General features: G+C 41.5%; 1 protein-coding gene across 4 annotated transcripts in view; it reads left to right on the plus strand.

The window, feature by feature from the left end:
- The window catches only part of si:ch73-267c23.10 (serine incorporator 3), a 34,246-nt gene extending 26,404 nt beyond the window's left edge, over positions 1 to 7,842 (plus strand). For all 4 annotated transcript variants that reach the window (XM_064967617.1, XM_064967615.1, XM_064967618.1 and 1 more), the window contains exons 8-12: positions 1,667 to 1,836; positions 4,062 to 4,152; positions 4,525 to 4,726; positions 5,633 to 5,869; positions 6,444 to 7,842. In XM_064967617.1, the coding sequence (XP_064823689.1) occupies positions 1,667 to 1,836; positions 4,062 to 4,152; positions 4,525 to 4,726; positions 5,633 to 5,869; positions 6,444 to 6,582 (839 nt within the window). In that variant the 3' untranslated portion in view covers positions 6,583 to 7,842. The remainder of the gene's footprint in view (positions 1 to 1,666; positions 1,837 to 4,061; positions 4,153 to 4,524; positions 4,727 to 5,632; positions 5,870 to 6,443) is intronic.
- Positions 7,843 to 16,957: the final 9,115 nt, after the last annotated feature.

A 16,957-nucleotide genomic window follows, 5' to 3' on the forward strand; every position in this document is an offset into this window, starting at 1 on the left:
TATGCAGATGATACAGTGATATACAGTACCAGTCAAAGGTTTGTGGACACACCTACTCATTCAAGGGTTGTTCTTCATTTTTTACTATTTTCTACATTGTGGAATAATAGTGAAGATGTCAAAACTATGAAATAACACGTATGGAATCATTTAGTAACCAACAAAGTGTTAAACAAATCATAATATATTTTAGATTCTTCAAAGTAGCCACATGCCTTGATGACAGCTTTGCTTTTCTAACTGTCTTGAAGAAGTTCCCACATATACTGAGCAGTTGTTGGCTGCTTTTCCTTCACCCCGGATCCAACTCATCTCAAACCATCTCAATTGGGTTTTTGTGGAGGCCAGGTCATCTGATGCAGCACTCCATCATTCTCCTTGTTGCTTTAATGTATTTTGTTTTGTTGTTTTTTTGTGCTATTTCTCTGTCTGCATGCTACGTGTTGCTTGTCTTATGTTCCTCTGTCTGTGTGTTACGTGTTGCTTTGTGTATGTTCAACTGTCTGCGTGCTACGTGTTGCTTGGTTTATATTTCTCTGTCTGTGTGCTACGTGTTGCTTGTCCTATGTTCCTCTGTCTGCGTGCTACGTGTTGCTTGTCCTATGTTCCTCTGTCTGCGTGCTACGTGTTGCTTGTCCTATGTTCCTCTGTCTGCATGCTACGTGTTGCTTGTCCTATGATCCTCTGTCTGCATGCTATGTGTTGCTTGTCCTATGTTCCTCTGTCTGGGTGCTACATGTTGCTTGTCCTATGTTTCTCTGTCTGCGTGCTACGTGTTGCTTGTCCTATGTTTCTCTGTCTGCATGCTATGTGTTGCTTGTCCTATGTTCCTCTGTCTGGGTGCTACATGTTGCTTGTCCTATGTTTCTCTGTCTGCGTGCTACGTGTTGCTTGTCCTATGTTTCTCTGTCTGCGTATTACGTGATGCTTGTCCTATGTTTCTCTGTTTGCGTGCTAAGTGTTGCTTGTCCTATGTTTCCCTGTCTGCGTGCTACGTGTTGCTTGTCCTATGTTCCTCTGTCTGCGTGCTACGTGTTGCTTGCCCTATGTTCCTCTGTCTGCGTGCTACGTGTTGCTTGTCCAATGTTCCTCTGTCTGCGTGCTACGTGTTGCTTGTCCTATCATTTACATTTAAGTCATTTGTAAGTCGCTCTGTCTGCGTGCTACGTGTTGCTTGTCCTATGTTCCTCTGTCTGCGTGCTACATGTTGCTTGTCCAATGTTTCTCTGTCTGCGTGCTAAGTGTTGCTTGTCCTATGTTTCCCTGTCTGCGTGCTACATGTTGCTTGTCCTATGTTGCTCTGCATGTGCTCACTGCTCATTGTTTGTATTGTTATTGTAATAGTTTTTAATAACTTGCCCAGGTACTGCTGTTGAAAATTAGCCGCTGCTAAAACCCGCACTTTTACGGAAACGTTGATTCATGTGCACTCTACCTGTAAAGATTTAAATCAACTCAAACTCAAGTCCTGTTTTAGCAAGTATTCACTTGGTACTTTTTAGTAAAGTATGTGATATCAACTCAAGCAGGTAAATACATGGTGAACTGTATCATAAGGTCAGGTGTCAATAGTGCTGACACTATATAATGCTCTATGACAGAATCTGTCCTGCTTTATAAAAACAATGCAACTAGAATCTGATTCTCTCTATCCTCTTCTGTCCAGCCTTGCTCGCTGTAACTGGACTCAACTACATCATGTCATTTATCGCCGTTGTCCTGATGTACCTGTTCTACACTCAGTCAAAGGGCTGTCTGCTCAACAAGTTCTTCATCAGCTTCAACATGATTCTCTGTGCTGTAGCCTCTGTCGTGTCCATCCTGCCCAGAGTACAGGTAAGCCCTCGTTCGGTGTTCATTAAACGCTCATTTAACGTTCATATTCATCATTTCATTTGTAGGTCAGTTTTTAGCATTTGCCCTTGTAGTGGTTAAGGTTAGCGTTTGGGGAGCGCAGGCTGAACCTTTATCTGCTAAATGTTTATGCTTTGCTTTTGCCATTGAACTTTAATCATGAGTGTGACCCACCTGTTTATTGATTTCCTGGTGACTGCTGAGGTTAACTGCCTGCAGTGACGCCTCGGGGATAAGGATTGAAGTACGTCTTAAAAGACTTGTGTTTAAGAACAAATTCAGTTCCTAATTATAACACATGTCTACCAGTGGGTGGCGGCTGGTGACGTTTGTATATTTATTCCTTGGAGGATTTTGAATCCATCCTCCCTTTCCGACCTGGAGAAACCTCCACTGATGCATACTCAGATGTCACTTTCATCATGTTTTTTATTTCTATTTCTTTTTTATTTCTTTATTTTATATATATATATATATATATACACACACACAGGGGGCTAGAAAGTATTTACCGTAATTTCCGGACTATAAGCCACTACTTTATTCCCACACTTTGAACCTCGCGGTTTATACAATGACGCGGCTAATTTATGTTTTTTTCCCGCTTTCACAAGATTCATGCCGCCAAAAAACTGAGCACCATCACATAATGTGACGTAAATCGAGCGGGCTCAAACTTCCCATCATTCTGATTACGGTAGTAATTTTGTCACCCTCATCATGGCAAAGACACGGAGAAATGCATATGATGCAGCTTTCAAGTTGAAGGCGATCGATCTGGCTGTTGGAAAAGGAAATAGAGCTGTTGCACGGGAGCTTGGCCTTAATGATAAGACGTTGGAAACAGCAGCGTGAGGAACTGACTCAGTGCAAAAAGACAACAAAAGCTTTCAGAGGGAAGAAAAGCAGATGGCCCAAAGTATTTGCAGCCACCCAACATCAGTGTAAATCGTGCATTTAAGGTGGCGCTCCTTGTTCAGTGGGAGGCTTGGATGACAAGTGGGGAGAAATCCTTCACTAAAACGGGCCGCTTGCGAAGAGCAACTTATGGTCAAGTCTGCCAGTGGGTCCTGACAGCATGGAGCATTGTCAAAAATCCACTATCATCAACGGGTTTTGAAAGGCTGGACTGCTGCGTGTTGAAGGGGCAGCATGAGCTCAGCGGAGTATTTGCCTCCAGGTGAAAGTGACGAGAGCGACAATGAAAACGATCCAACATCGGATGAAGCAATTCTGAGGCTATTCAACTCCGACACCGAAGGAGATGACTTCAGTGGTTTCAGTGCACAGGAGGAGGATGATAGTGACCAATGACTTTCTTGGTAGGCTACTGTTTTAATTTTTGTTACAAGCTGTGTTTTGTTAAAGCCTATTTATTTTTGTTACAAGCCGTGTTTCGTTAAAGCCTATTTATTTTTGTTACAAGCCGTGTTTCGTTAAAGCCTATTTATTTTTGTTACAAGCCGTGTTTCGTTAAAGCCTATTTATTTTTGTTACAAGCCGTGTTTCGTTTAAAGGCTGTGTAAAGTTCATTTCATTCAATGTACCGGTAGGCACCTGCGGCTTATAGACATGTGCGGCTTATTTATGTACAAAATTCATATTTTTTAATAATTCAGTAAGTGCGGTTTATATTCAGGTGTGCTTAATAGTCCAGCAATTATGGTAGTGAGCCACCAATTGTGCAAGTTCTCCCACTTAAAAAGATGAGAGAGGCCTGTAATTTTCATCATATAATTATAATCTGTATAAAGACAAAAAGGCCATTTTTGTACAAAGGATGAGCCTTTCTTAATAATCTACTGGAGAACTATTTGGGGTTTAAGTATAATTTATGTATGAGTGAAGCTTTTAGTGAGGGGTTTAAAGATTTAATATTTAATCATTTTAGCCCCCCAAACTCACATTCATTATATAAGTAGGCATGTTTAATTCTGTCTGGCTTAGCATTCCAAATAAAATGTAGGTGTTTTTTTATTGCTCATATGATTTAAAAATGTTTAGTCTGGAGTAGGCAGTGCCATTAGTAAGTAAGTGAACAGTGATAGGACCAAAGAGTTAATCAATGTGATTTTTCCATTAAAAAAAAAAACCTGCCCCAGTACCGCGTTTGAGAAACCCTGATATCGATCATAATAAAATCATGGAAGAAAATAAACACATTTTTGGAATCCGTTTGTAAATCAGTTTTGTTTAATTATTTTTAGAAATTCCACCCCCGATCCGGTCTACTCCAGTCCTCCTTCATGACTATGTACACCATGTATCTGACCTGGTCGGCCATGACCAACGAGCCTGGTAAGAGACACTGTTATAGCTGCTACCCCAACAGCATCCTTTACCTGTTCATCTATTGTTCATTATTCATTCATACTTAATTAACCAATAGTTTAAATGCTTCTCTATATGACTAATTACTGGGTACTATCAAATAAATTCTCAATTACAAACACGTACTTGCTTAAACTCTACATTGCCCAAGCAAATTGTAAATTCACCTATTCAGCTCGAGTCAAACTGAAAAATCACCACCCCCTCTCATGGATTAATGATATAATAATGCTTTACATCTAATTAAAATATATCTATAAAAATGAAAGGGAGAAAAATGTAATCTCAAAGTCTTACATTTTTTCCCGTTGGGCAACCACCCCCCCGGGCCCCCTTTAGACCGTACATGCAACCCCAGCCTGCTGAGCATCTTCCAGCAGACACTGGTGCCCACGCTGGCCCCACTGGAGATCGAGAACCAGTCGACTGTGGTGATCATCGACACTGAAGAGCCCATCCTCTCCTCCCCCTATCTACAGTGGTGGGACACCCAGAGCATTGTGGGATTGGCCATCTTCATCCTCTGCATCCTCTATTCCAGGTGTGATTGGTCAGCAAGGCAGACTTGGGTACAGCTACAGCACATCGTGGTTTGGGGAATATAAGTCATGTACATTTGTCGGTCCCTCACAGTATTAGTGGATGTGGTGACTCCCTCATTCACATAATTAGAATTTCAGTTTGCAGTTTGAGCACTCTGAAAGCGCTAATGCAATCCACTTTGATTATATTTTATTAAAGCATTACAATAATTAGAAATACTTATAAATGCTTACCCATGCTTATTGTTAGATTATAAATAAATAGAGTAAAATAGACAACTAGGAAAAGCTCAAACCAAGTGTATTCCCCTAATGGGTCGGACAGCTGAACAAACAAAAACACATTTACACAAGAACTGGTATTTAAACCTTCCTCGTATGGTGAGACAGCCAATACATCTCTGTTGCTTGGCAGGAAGTTAAGTGATATGGGTAATAAACTGTTCCTTCATGTGACCTGACCTGACCTCAGCCCCCATTCCTCACTAATCCAGAGCTATCCACCCTTATCAGTGACCAAAACCATGTGATTGCCTTTTCATTTACTCAGTAACATTCCAAGCTCCTGGCTCATATCCAACCTCCATTGACCCCACCATATACATTCCTCCTACAGATAACCATTAACGTCTGGTGTAGCAAGTATTTCAAATTACAACCCAACAACTGAAACCAGACTGTTGCCCTTCTCCTCTCCATATGATACCTAATATCTAACAACAACATGTTCTGACAGAATGTTAACTCTCTGCATTCTCCTCTCTCCCTCAGTAACATGAATAAGGATATTTCATATTTAAAGTTAGTCAGAACCCATCATTATAAATGCTTTACATGTTATGTTATAATTGCTAATGAAATGATAGTGCTTATTATAATGCCTATAAATGTGTACTTCCTTGCAGCATCCGCTCGTCCAACACCAGCCAGGTGAATAAGTTAACCATGGCCTCTAACAACACAGTGATCCTGGAGGAGAGTAAAGCAGGCACCCCGGACGAGGAGGGAGGGACGGGGAGCAAGGGACCCAGGCGTGTGGAGGATAACGAGAGGGACACGGTCCAGTACAGCTATTTCTTCTTCCACTTCATGCTCTTCCTCGCTTCGCTCTACATCATGATGACTCTCACCAACTGGTACAGGTCAGTATGGCCCAACTACACAGATGACCAACGTTGTGAAATGCTCTGTCTGAAAACGTTACTAGCTGTCAAGTCTCTGCTTCCTCCGTCCTTGTTTCCTTAATTCCCTTTGAGGATTTCTTCTTGGTACACCTTGGAGAGGATCCAAGGTTCCTCACTCTGAGAACCTCCTCCAATGAGCTTTGAAGGTAATTGAGAAAATAAGGACAGAGGGAGCGAGGATTTGACAGCTAGTGACATTTTCAGACACGGCCATGTTGTCAAACTTGGTCGTGCACATTTTGAGGTGAAGTTGAACTCCTCTTTTGTGATCCCATTGTGTACGTCAAAAATAGGGAGGAACCACAATGTTTTGACACTAAAGAGGAAATAACATGAATTACACGTTGTGTTCTTTTATAGTTCAACATTTTATATTTCAATGGAGACCGCTCCATCTCTCTAAAATGAAAGTGGCCACAAAGCAACGCTGCAACGCAATACTTCTTCCATGGATATTTCTCTTACAGATTCACATCGTAACAATTGTTCAGATATGACTATATATACAAATCTTATTTTTTTCCCCATACAGTCCTGATGCAGACTACAATGCCATGACCAGCAAGTGGCCGGCGGTTTGGGTGAAGATCTCCTCCAGTTGGGTGTGCCTTACCCTCTATACCTGGACCGTGGTCGCACCAATGATACTCACCAACCGGGACTTTAGCTGAGAACGGTTCCACCAACGCAGTATTTTCTTTTCACGTTCCTTTATTGTGATTCCTGATTTAGTAAAAAAAAAGAAGTGTGTTTTACATAGACATTGACCATATGGCCTAGATTTCAAATGATTTCCTGTCAAAATGAACTGTTTTGTTTTGTGTATTAGATGTTGATGGTTTCTCATTAAACAATCTCTTTAGTTGGCCTTTAGATGCATTAGAAGAAATATATTCACATATGAACCTGGTGTTAAATCGCTAACCTTGTTGGTGCATTTGAAGGTTGACAGATGTGTTTTTTGGTAATTTTGTGCAATTATTGACCAAATCGTGGATTGATGGTTGACCTTTATGTCAAATATTTATGTTTTTTTTTTGTACATTCTCTCAATGTAAATTAATCTTTGACTGACTAACATTCCAAACCAACTATAAGAATGTAAGATCCTTTATCTCTTGAGTAAATATACACTGAGTATACCAAACATTAGGAACACCTTCCTAATACTGAGTTGGACCCCCCCCCCCTTTTGGACTCAGAACAGCCTCAATTTGCTGGGGCATGGACTCTACAAGGTGTTGAATGCGTTGTGTTGTGACAAGGTGGGGGTGGTATACAGAAGATAGCCGTATTTGGTAAAATACCAAGTCCATATTTTGGCAAGAACAAATTGCTTCAAAGAAACCGCTACTAAAGGACACCAATAATAAGGAGAGACTTGCTTGGGCCAAGAAATATGAGCAATCGACATTTGACGGGTGGAAATCTGTCCTTTGGTCTGATGAGTCCAAATTTGAGATTTTGGTTCCAACCGACTGGTACTGTATATTTAGCACTTATAATTACATATATATTGACTACGTCAGATTAATTGCTTCATATGAGTTGAATTATTTGCTTTAAAGCATTGATTCTGTCATGACTGTCCACAAGAATCCAAATAGGTCAGATCAGGTTTGCAATGAATAACTTAAATCAGACCCCCTCTCACCCGCAGTGAGTGGGAAGGAGAGAACTAGGGGGGTTAACAACTCATGACCTGTTGTTAATCAAGGAGAGAAGATTCAGGTCCCTCTCCAAATTCACCAAAGGAATGTGCCTTTTTTTTCCAGAGACTTTTCCAGATGAAACTCGGTAACACATTCAAATATCAAATACTGGAACAATATTTCTAACATATAACTTGGGAATGTTCACTTTGTTATTTTGTGATGTCATTAAAATTGTTATAAAGGAAATAATGTAACTTGGAAAGTATACCCACTGCATATATGACGTGTCCATCCTGTGTTGTGCATGTAATATGAAAAATGATGAAAGTATTTCTGTTAAGAGAGGGATTTGATTTTTAGGAGCCATTAGAGATCATTGTTTTACATAAACTTTGCAGTGACAAGTCATGCATTCATAAGTAAGGCTCAGGTTTTTGCAGATGCAGGAGGTTACGACTGTTCAGAATGATGATATGATACAAGGTTATGATTAATAAGTTGCCTGTTTATAGATTATAGACTGTTTAAGAACTTTTAGAGTTTAATTCAGGAGATGGTAACTCTTTAAACAACCGCTCTTGTGGTGCCTCAGATCCTAATGAGTTAATTGTTACATGATTAATTTAAATCGGGTAACAATTAAACATAGTTAGTTAGATAAATTAGATCAGATAAATAAGTCTTCCGATTAATGTTAAAGTCAAGTCAGGACAATTCCCTTTAGTGTTATATTTAAGTCGCTTCGTATGAGACTAGGTGACATGATGTTCAGTAATCGTTTTGCTTCCACTTACAGTATGTCCTCAGTTACATTTACATTACATTTAAGTCATTTGGCAGACGCTCTTATCCAGAGCGACTTACAAATTGGTGAATTCACCTTATGACATCCAGTGGAACAGCCACTTTACAATAGTGCATCTAAATCATTTAAGGGGGGGTGAGAAGGATTACTTTATCCTATCCTAGGTATTCCTTAAAGAGGTGGGGTTTCAGGTGTCTCCGGAAGGTGGTGATTGACTCCGCTGTCCTGGCGTCGTGAGGGAGTTTGTTCCACCATTGGGGGGCCAGAGCAGCGAACAGTTTTGACTGGGCTGCAAGGCCCCATGCTTGTACTTGTGTTTACAAATAGCCTACACAATTTTTTACAATATGCATTTCTGAGGACAGCCTTTGCAGAGGTAACCTTTTCAGGATCGAATGTGACTGGCACTCAGTTTTCAATATGTCGCCTCTGGTGCTGAAGTACTCAAATTCTTTTCAAAATGTTTACACTGGTACTGGACGACTACATTTTTATAGTTTAAGGTGTAAATAAGAAAGGAATGTTGACCTAGTTTTATGGTTGTTCTGTTTTGTATTCAGTTTAGTGTGTTTTGAAAGCTCAGGTGGAATGTTCTAAAAGTTAAGTGTGGTGTAGGTACACTAGAATGTGTCATTTGCAGGTTGGAACTACTTTCAATAAATGTTTGAAACATGTTACTGAAAATGCCTTTAATATAACTTTATTTCAATTACTGTATTGAAAAAGAAAGTACAGCTGTCATCACATTTGCCAGTCAAGACTCAATAGTGGTAACTACATTCATTCTTAGACATTAGGCTACACAGTAAAGCATGGCTGCCTTCCAACAGAATATGAACACAGCCATTGCGTCCATGACTTACTTAAATGTGATCCTCCGGCCATGGAACCTGACCTGCAGGTGATACAAAATAATCCCTTAGCAGGTTGCGTTATTCTTTTGCACTGATTGTGGGGTTAACATCTCCTTCCAGGCTCCACAGTCCATGTCTCCTCCAGGCTCCCTCGATGACCCAGTGGTCAGCATCCTCCCAGTCTGCAAATGCTGATGGCGTGTACGCCTCAGACCTACGCTCTATGAGGAAGTTGTGTATGCAGAGGAAGGCCATGGTGATCTTCGTAACCTTGTCTGGTTCACGGTAAATGGTGGACCTAAACAACCTCAGCCTGTTAGTGAGGATGCCAAAGGCATTTTCAACTACTCTCAGTTCCGTATTACAGACGCTTATTTAGTTATAGCCAATTCTGTTCAGTAGTAATTGAGTTTTCATAGGTTTATCCTAACATGATTTAATAGTGTAGTAAGCTGCCATCCCCTTTCCAATGCCTTTCATAATGTATCTGTAAATTGTGTATTATGAATCTTTGAATTGAGAGCAACATGAAAGTGTAGCTATCAGTGTTTGTGGATTGCTTTCCAAAAACATATATTTCAACAATCTACTTCAAGTGTTTATGCTTCTGCCAAGTATTTGTGTAATCTTTATGTTTGTTTAGTGTCTTGGAAATTGATGAATGTAAATGACAATCAAAAGGCTGAAGGCATGCTTTCTGAAGGAACTGAAGCATATTTTGCATGTTGCTATCGTGAGTGAAAATAAAAGGTATCTACAACCAAAACCCCTACATAGAATGTAGGCCTTTATACTGTAAGCCCATCTACTTATGTTCATTAAATGTATGGTTAGCATTTAGGCCTATGGTTCAGTTCCAAATTAATTGTGTGTTATATGCACACACCACAAATTGTTACCGGATATTTGGTGAATATGACATAATTATGACCACAAATACGAAATATGTTGATGCACCTGATTGGAACATGATGGTTTATAGGTTAACATTGCCATTCTGATATTAATAAAAATCACAACTGCAGTTGTGATGAGGGTCTGCTTGTGGAACAGGCTTCAGTTCCCATTTGAACTGCGACTCTAAAAAATATTGTATGCTATGTAGGATAAATAAAGAGAATGTTTTGTTACAAAAGTTTGGTGCAAATGTATGTAATATTTCCTGTTGTTTAACAGTAATACTATTTCACCATTTTGCTTATCAGACACACTACCATGTGCTATGGCAAGTATGACTGTATTTCCAAATGTAAAGTGAATAGTGACTTGGTCGCGGAGTTAAATAGTATATAAATATAATATATGCCACTGAGCAGATACATGTATCTAAAGCAACTTATAACAGTGAGTAGGCCTACTTACATTGTATGTATTGGCAACTCAGCAGGAATTAAACACAACCCTGGCATTCCGAGCGCCCAACCTTGAACTAACTTAGCCAGACAGGACAACGCAGATCACAGGACTACAGATGTCATTTCCGCCATATTCTGACTAAATGGAACAGTCAACGAAAGGTGCTCAGATTGCAATTGAATAAATTAAATGGTGTTTACAAATATATTTTAAAGAAACATTTCTGTTGACCATCATTGACATTGCACTTACTCGTTTGCCTTCTGCTGAAAGTATGGGTAGCTGCAGCCCAGTATGGCAACTAGAGTATGGGTGAGTGGGTGTATGGAATTCGAATCAGCTAATTGGGCAGATTTGTTGCCACTCAAGCCCGTTTTGCGCAGCCGATTGGGCTGCACAACAAGTCTATAAGCCGGCGACCAGAGCACAGGTGTTGTATAGCCATGCCTGAGACCTGATCATATCACAATCATGTTGTCGGCAGTAGCTAGTGTGGCCATTTTATTCCCTTCCATGATTTGATTTCAAGTAGGATAGCAGCCCACACAATCAATAACTAATATTGATAACCATCTAGACATCACCTTGTACATGCGCATACAGTATATTCAATGTGGAGGGCATGAAGGGCAACAACATTGGGACACAGAGCTGTTTGCGTGACAAGCACTACTGTGCAGCAACAGCGTGGGAAGTAGCTACCTAGTATCAAATCACATTTTATTGGTCACATACACGTGGTCAGCAGATGTTATTGGTCACATACACATGGTTAGCAGATGTTATTGGTCACATACACATGGTTAGCAGATGTTATTGGTCATATACACGTGGTTAGCAGATGTTATTGGTCACATACACATGGTTAGCAGATGTTATTGGTCACATACACATGGTTAGCAGATGTTATTGGTCACATACACATGGTTAGTGTAGAGTGTAGAGAAATGCTTGTATGGTGACAGTCATGGTAAACACATTCATACAACGCATGAAGCAGCAGTAATACACCAGTCATCAGTACTTTTAATAAAATAAAAAAATATTTTCAGTTTTATAACTGAAAATCTAAAATTATTTGTGTTAAACTAACAGTGAAATATGACTCATCCTCTGGCTTCAAAGCACAAGTCCAAGCTCTGGCAGTATGGTAGTTCAATGTACCAGTAATTGAGTGGTAAGAAACAGGAAAAAAACACCACTCAATTAAAACCAATAGCAGAGCGCTTTCGACACACCCCCTCCTTTCCACATGCCCACTGCTTTCCTTTAGACACACACTCACACATACTCACACATACTCACACATACTACCTCCTTTCCACATGCCCACTGCTTTCCTTTAGACACCCACTCACACCCACTCACACATACTCACACATACCCCAGCCGCCACATTAAACTGCAGCTACCCACTTCTCCTCTGCTGGCAGAAATCACTGTGAGTTAACGGTGGGCTTATTATTATTTTTGTTGTGTATCTATGCAACAGAAGGAGCGTGCTCTGTACCTCAAGAAGATACAGGGTTGAATTGTGTCTTGTGTGGATCTTTGAAGCAGGGCGCCAATCAAGAGTGTTAACTCTGGGGTGGCGCTAGAAGTAAATTAAAAGGATTTGCAGTACGTGATGAATTGGATCAAGTGGTTGGTGCACACCGACTGACCTGCATGGTTTTATGATTTTTTTAATGAAGAGTCTCTCCCTTCTCACGTATATTTGGGTTTAATGAGATACCCTGTGAGAGCCTTCGTCCGCAAACCCATGCAGTTTGACAAATGCAAATTATTTGATCATGTGTCAAGTATATGAAGACGGGAGGAGAATCGTATGCCAGCTGAGCCTAAATGCTGCAATTGTGGTGGTGAACATGAACCTGAATAAGAGCTGTCCAGCATGTCTCCTATCAAGAGGTGGTGAGAATAAGAGCTGTCCAGCATGTCTCCTATCAGGAGGTGTTGAGAATAAGGGCTGTCCAGCATGTCTCCTATCAGGAGGTGTTGAGAATAAGGGCTGTCCAGCATGTCTCCTATCAAGAGGTGTTGAGAATAAGGGCTGTCCAGCATGTCTCCTATCAGGAGGTGGTGAGAATAAGGGAAGAAAGGAGTAAAGTTGAACAACTAATGGTAGTAGCAGTAGAAACACCAGATAATGTTCTGTGTCAAAAGAGGGACCCTGACATGTTGCATGTTAAGACGGTGAACTTTGTGGCATTTATTGCTACACAGTCGACCTTCTTAACATGCACAGCGCAAACAGAGAGGAAATCTGGAAAAATAGGCACCGTTTTTGGGACTCAGGGATTTTACAGTAGAGGCATTACAAGGAATCCTGTTGATGAATGCTCCATCTTCACAGGCACCTGAGCCTGTTTAGGGATGTGATTTGAACTGTGGAGTGGGAAGGAGTGGGATGGTTTTTGTATTTTTTGTATAATGTCGGGACCCCCCCTGCATTTGCCCTCTCTCACATTTGTTGGACTGTATGTTGGACTAGCTAGCCTCCATAGTTAGCAAGCTAGAAGATAGCTAGCTATGCCAGGTAAACGTTCCTTCAACAATACTTGGCTACACACGTCGAAGTATGAGTTGTAGTTGGCTAAAGTTTAAAAAATGTTTTAATTAAAAACAGGACGTGCAAGATGCAAGATGTGCAGCAAAGATTTCAACGTTTGGAACATGGGGAGGCAGAGCTAACTTCCCACATGAAAGAGAAAAAAAATACCTCCGTGCTGTTGCACGTGACGACGACCTCTACCCTCATCACGAGCTTCTTCAACCCGGAGTCATCTGCCGTGCCAACCACCTCCTCTGCTACCAAGCAAACATTGATTGTGGTAAACAAGAATGAAATGCTAGCTGCTGGAGTATCGTGGGCTCTGAAAGTGGCGAACTCACACTATTCTTATAAGTCATGTGTAGACACGAGCCTCGTTTTCCCAACCATGCTCCCGGACAGTCAAATTGCATGGAGATTTGCATGCGGCGAAATAATATGTGCATATCTCAGTACATTTGGGCTCGCACCTTACTTCATTCAAGTCCCTCACAGTCAGAGAGTTGTCCAGGCAACGGACATATGTAATGCTGTTTGACAAGAACCTGAACCACCAATTGCAATCAATGGGGATGCATATATATATATATGTGTGTGTGAGTGTGAGTGTGAGTGAGAGTGTGAGTGTGAGTGAGTGAGAGAGTTAGAGAGAGTGTGTGTGTTAGAGAGAGAGAGTGTGTAACCATACACATGGTTAGCAGATGTTAACATGAGTGTAGCGAAATGCTTGTGCTTCTAGTTCCGACTGTGCAGTAATATGTAACAAGTAATCTAACAATTCCCCAACAACTACCTAGTACACACAAATCTAAAGGGGTGAATGAGAATATGCACTGTCGTGGCCAAAAGTTGAGAATGACACAAATATTAATTTTTAACAAAGTTTGCTGCCTCAGTGTCTTTAGATATTTTTGTCTGATGTTACTATGGAATACTGAAGTATAATTACAAGCATTTCATAAATCTTGAGGATTGACCACAAGTTGTCAATGGGATTAAGGTCTGGGGAGTTTCCTGGCCATGGACCCAAAATATCAATGTTTTGTTTCCCGAGCCACTTAGTTATCACTTTTGCCTTATGGCAAGGTGTTCCATCATAATGGAAAAGGCATTGTTCGTCACCAAACTGTTCCTGGATGGTTGGGAGATATTGCTCTCGGAGTATGTGTTGGTACCATTCTTTATTAATGGCTGTGTACTTAGGCAAAATTGTGAGTGAGCCCAGTCCCTTGGCTGAGAAGCAACCCCACACATGAATGGTCTCAGGATGCTTTGCTGTTGGCATGACACAGGACTGATGGTAGCACTCACCTTGTCTTCTCCGGACAAGCTTTTTCCCGGATGCCCCAAACAATCGGAAAGGGGATTCGTCAGAGAAAATTACTTTACCCCCTCTCCTTGAAGTTCTTGATGATCCGATAAATGGTTGATTTAGGCGCAATCTTACTGGAAGCAATATCCTTGCCTGTAAACCCCTTTTGTTAAAAAAAATGATGACGGCACGTGTTTCCTTGCAGGTAACCATGGTTGACAGAGGAAGAATAATGATTCCAAGCACCGCCCTCCTTTTGAAGCTTCCAGTCTGTTATTCAAACTCAATCAGCATGACAGAGTGATCTCCAGCCCTGTCCTCTTCAACACTCACACCTGTGTTAACAAGAGAATCACTGATGTCAGCTGGTCCTTTTGTGGCAGGGCTGAAATGCAGTGGAAATGTTTTTTCGGGATTCAGTTTATTTGCATGGCAAAGAGGAACTTTGCAATTAATTGCAATTTATTTGATCACTCTTCATAACATTCTGGAGTACATGCAAATTGCCATCATACAAATTGAGGCAGCAGACTTTGTGAAAATTAATATTTTTGCCATTCTCAAAACTTTTGGCCACGACTGTGCATATAAATATATGGATGAGTGATGGCCGAGTGGCATCACTCATATCATACAATGTGGCATTGTTTAAAGTGACAATTGATCCATTTATTAAAGTAGCCTGGGATTGGTTCTCAATGTAGGCAGCAGCAGCATATCTCAGTTAGTGATGGCTGTTTAGCAGTCTGATGGCCTTGAGATGGAAGCTATTTTTCAGTCTCTCTGTCCCAGCTTTGATGTACCTGTACTGACCTCGCCTTCTGGATGGTATGAACAGGCAGAACAGGCAGTGGCTCGGGTGGTTGTTGCTCTTGATGATCTTTTTGGCCTTCCTGTAACATCAGGTGCTGTCGGTGTCATGGAGGGCAGGTAGTTTGCCCCTGGTGATGCGTTGTGCAGATGGCACCACCCTCTGGAGAGCCTTGCAGTTGAGGGTGGTGCAGTTGTTGTACCAGGCTGTGATACAGCCTGACAGGATTCTCTCAATTGCGCATCTGTAAAGGTTTGTCAGGGTTTTGGGTGACAAGCCAAATCTCTTTAGCCTCCTGATGTTGAAGCACCACACTGTCTGTGTGGGTGGACCGTTTCAGTTTGCCTGTGATGTGTATGCTTAAAACTGTCCACCTTCTCCACTGCTGTCCCTTCAATTTGGATGGGTGGTGCTCCCTCTGCTGTTTCCTGAAGTCCACGATCATCTCCTTTGTTTTGTTGACGTTGAGTGAGAGGTTATTTTCCTGACACCACACTCCAAGTGCCCTAACCTCCTCCCTATCGGCTGTCTCGTCGTTGTTGGTAATCAGGCCTACTACTGTTGTGTCATCTGCAAACTTGATGATTGAGTTGGAGGCGTGCATGGCCACGCAGTCGTGGGTGAACAGGGAGTACAGGAGGGGGCTGAGCACATACCCTTGTGGGGCCCCAGTGTTGAGGATCATCGAAGTGGAGATGTTGTTTCCTACCTTCACCACATGGGGGAGGCCCGTCAGAAATTCCAGGAGCCAATTGCACAGGGGTTGAGACGCAGGGCCTCCAGCTTGATGATGAGCTTGGAGGGTACTATGGTGTTGAATGCTGAGCTGTCGTCAATGAACAGCATTCTTACGAAGGTATTCCTCTTGTCCAGATGGGATAGGGCAGAGTACAGTGTGATTGCGATGGCATCATCTGTGGACCTGTTGGGGTGGTATGCGAATTGGAATGGGTCTAGGAAGATGGTGTTAATGGTTTCATGACCAGCCTTTCAAAGCACTTCATCATTACAGATGTGAGTGCTACAGGGCGATAGTCATTTATTCATGTTACATTGGAGCTCTTGGGAACAGGGATAATTGTGGTCAGTTTTAAACATTTTGGGATTATAGACTGGGACAAGGAGAGATTGAAAATATATACAATAGGGGTGCGTGTGTGAGAGTCTGTGGATTTCTTTAGATATTGTTATGAATTAAGGAAACAATAATAAAAATATATATAATATACATAAGAATAATATATGCATATTAACAGCTGTAACAATGATAAATGTCCACCGGTGGTGGGGGCCGGGTAAATGTTAGTTGGGACAGGTGGCTTGTGTTGTTTCGGTGGGAAGAAGTTGTGTGTGTGCTGCTACTACAGTTTCAACTGTTCTGCCTGCAGCTATGGAACCCTGACATGTTCACCGGATGTGCTACCTGTCCCAGACCTGCTGTTTTCAACTCTCTAGAGACAGCAGGAGCGGTAGAGATACTCTGAATGATCGGCTATGAAAAGCCAACTGACATTTACTACTGAGGTGCTGACCAGTTGCACCCTCGACAACCACTGTGATTATTATTATTATTTGACCCTGCTGGTCATCTGTGAACATTTGAACATCTTGGCCATGTTCTGTTATAATCTCCACCTGGCACAGCCAGAAGAGGACTGGCCACCCCTCATATCCTGGTTCCTCTCTAGGTTTCTTCCTA

Source organism: Oncorhynchus masou, chromosome 6 (genome assembly GCF_036934945.1).
Source record: "Oncorhynchus masou masou isolate Uvic2021 chromosome 6, UVic_Omas_1.1, whole genome shotgun sequence".
Classification (NCBI taxonomy): Eukaryota; Metazoa; Chordata; class Actinopteri; order Salmoniformes; family Salmonidae; genus Oncorhynchus; species Oncorhynchus masou.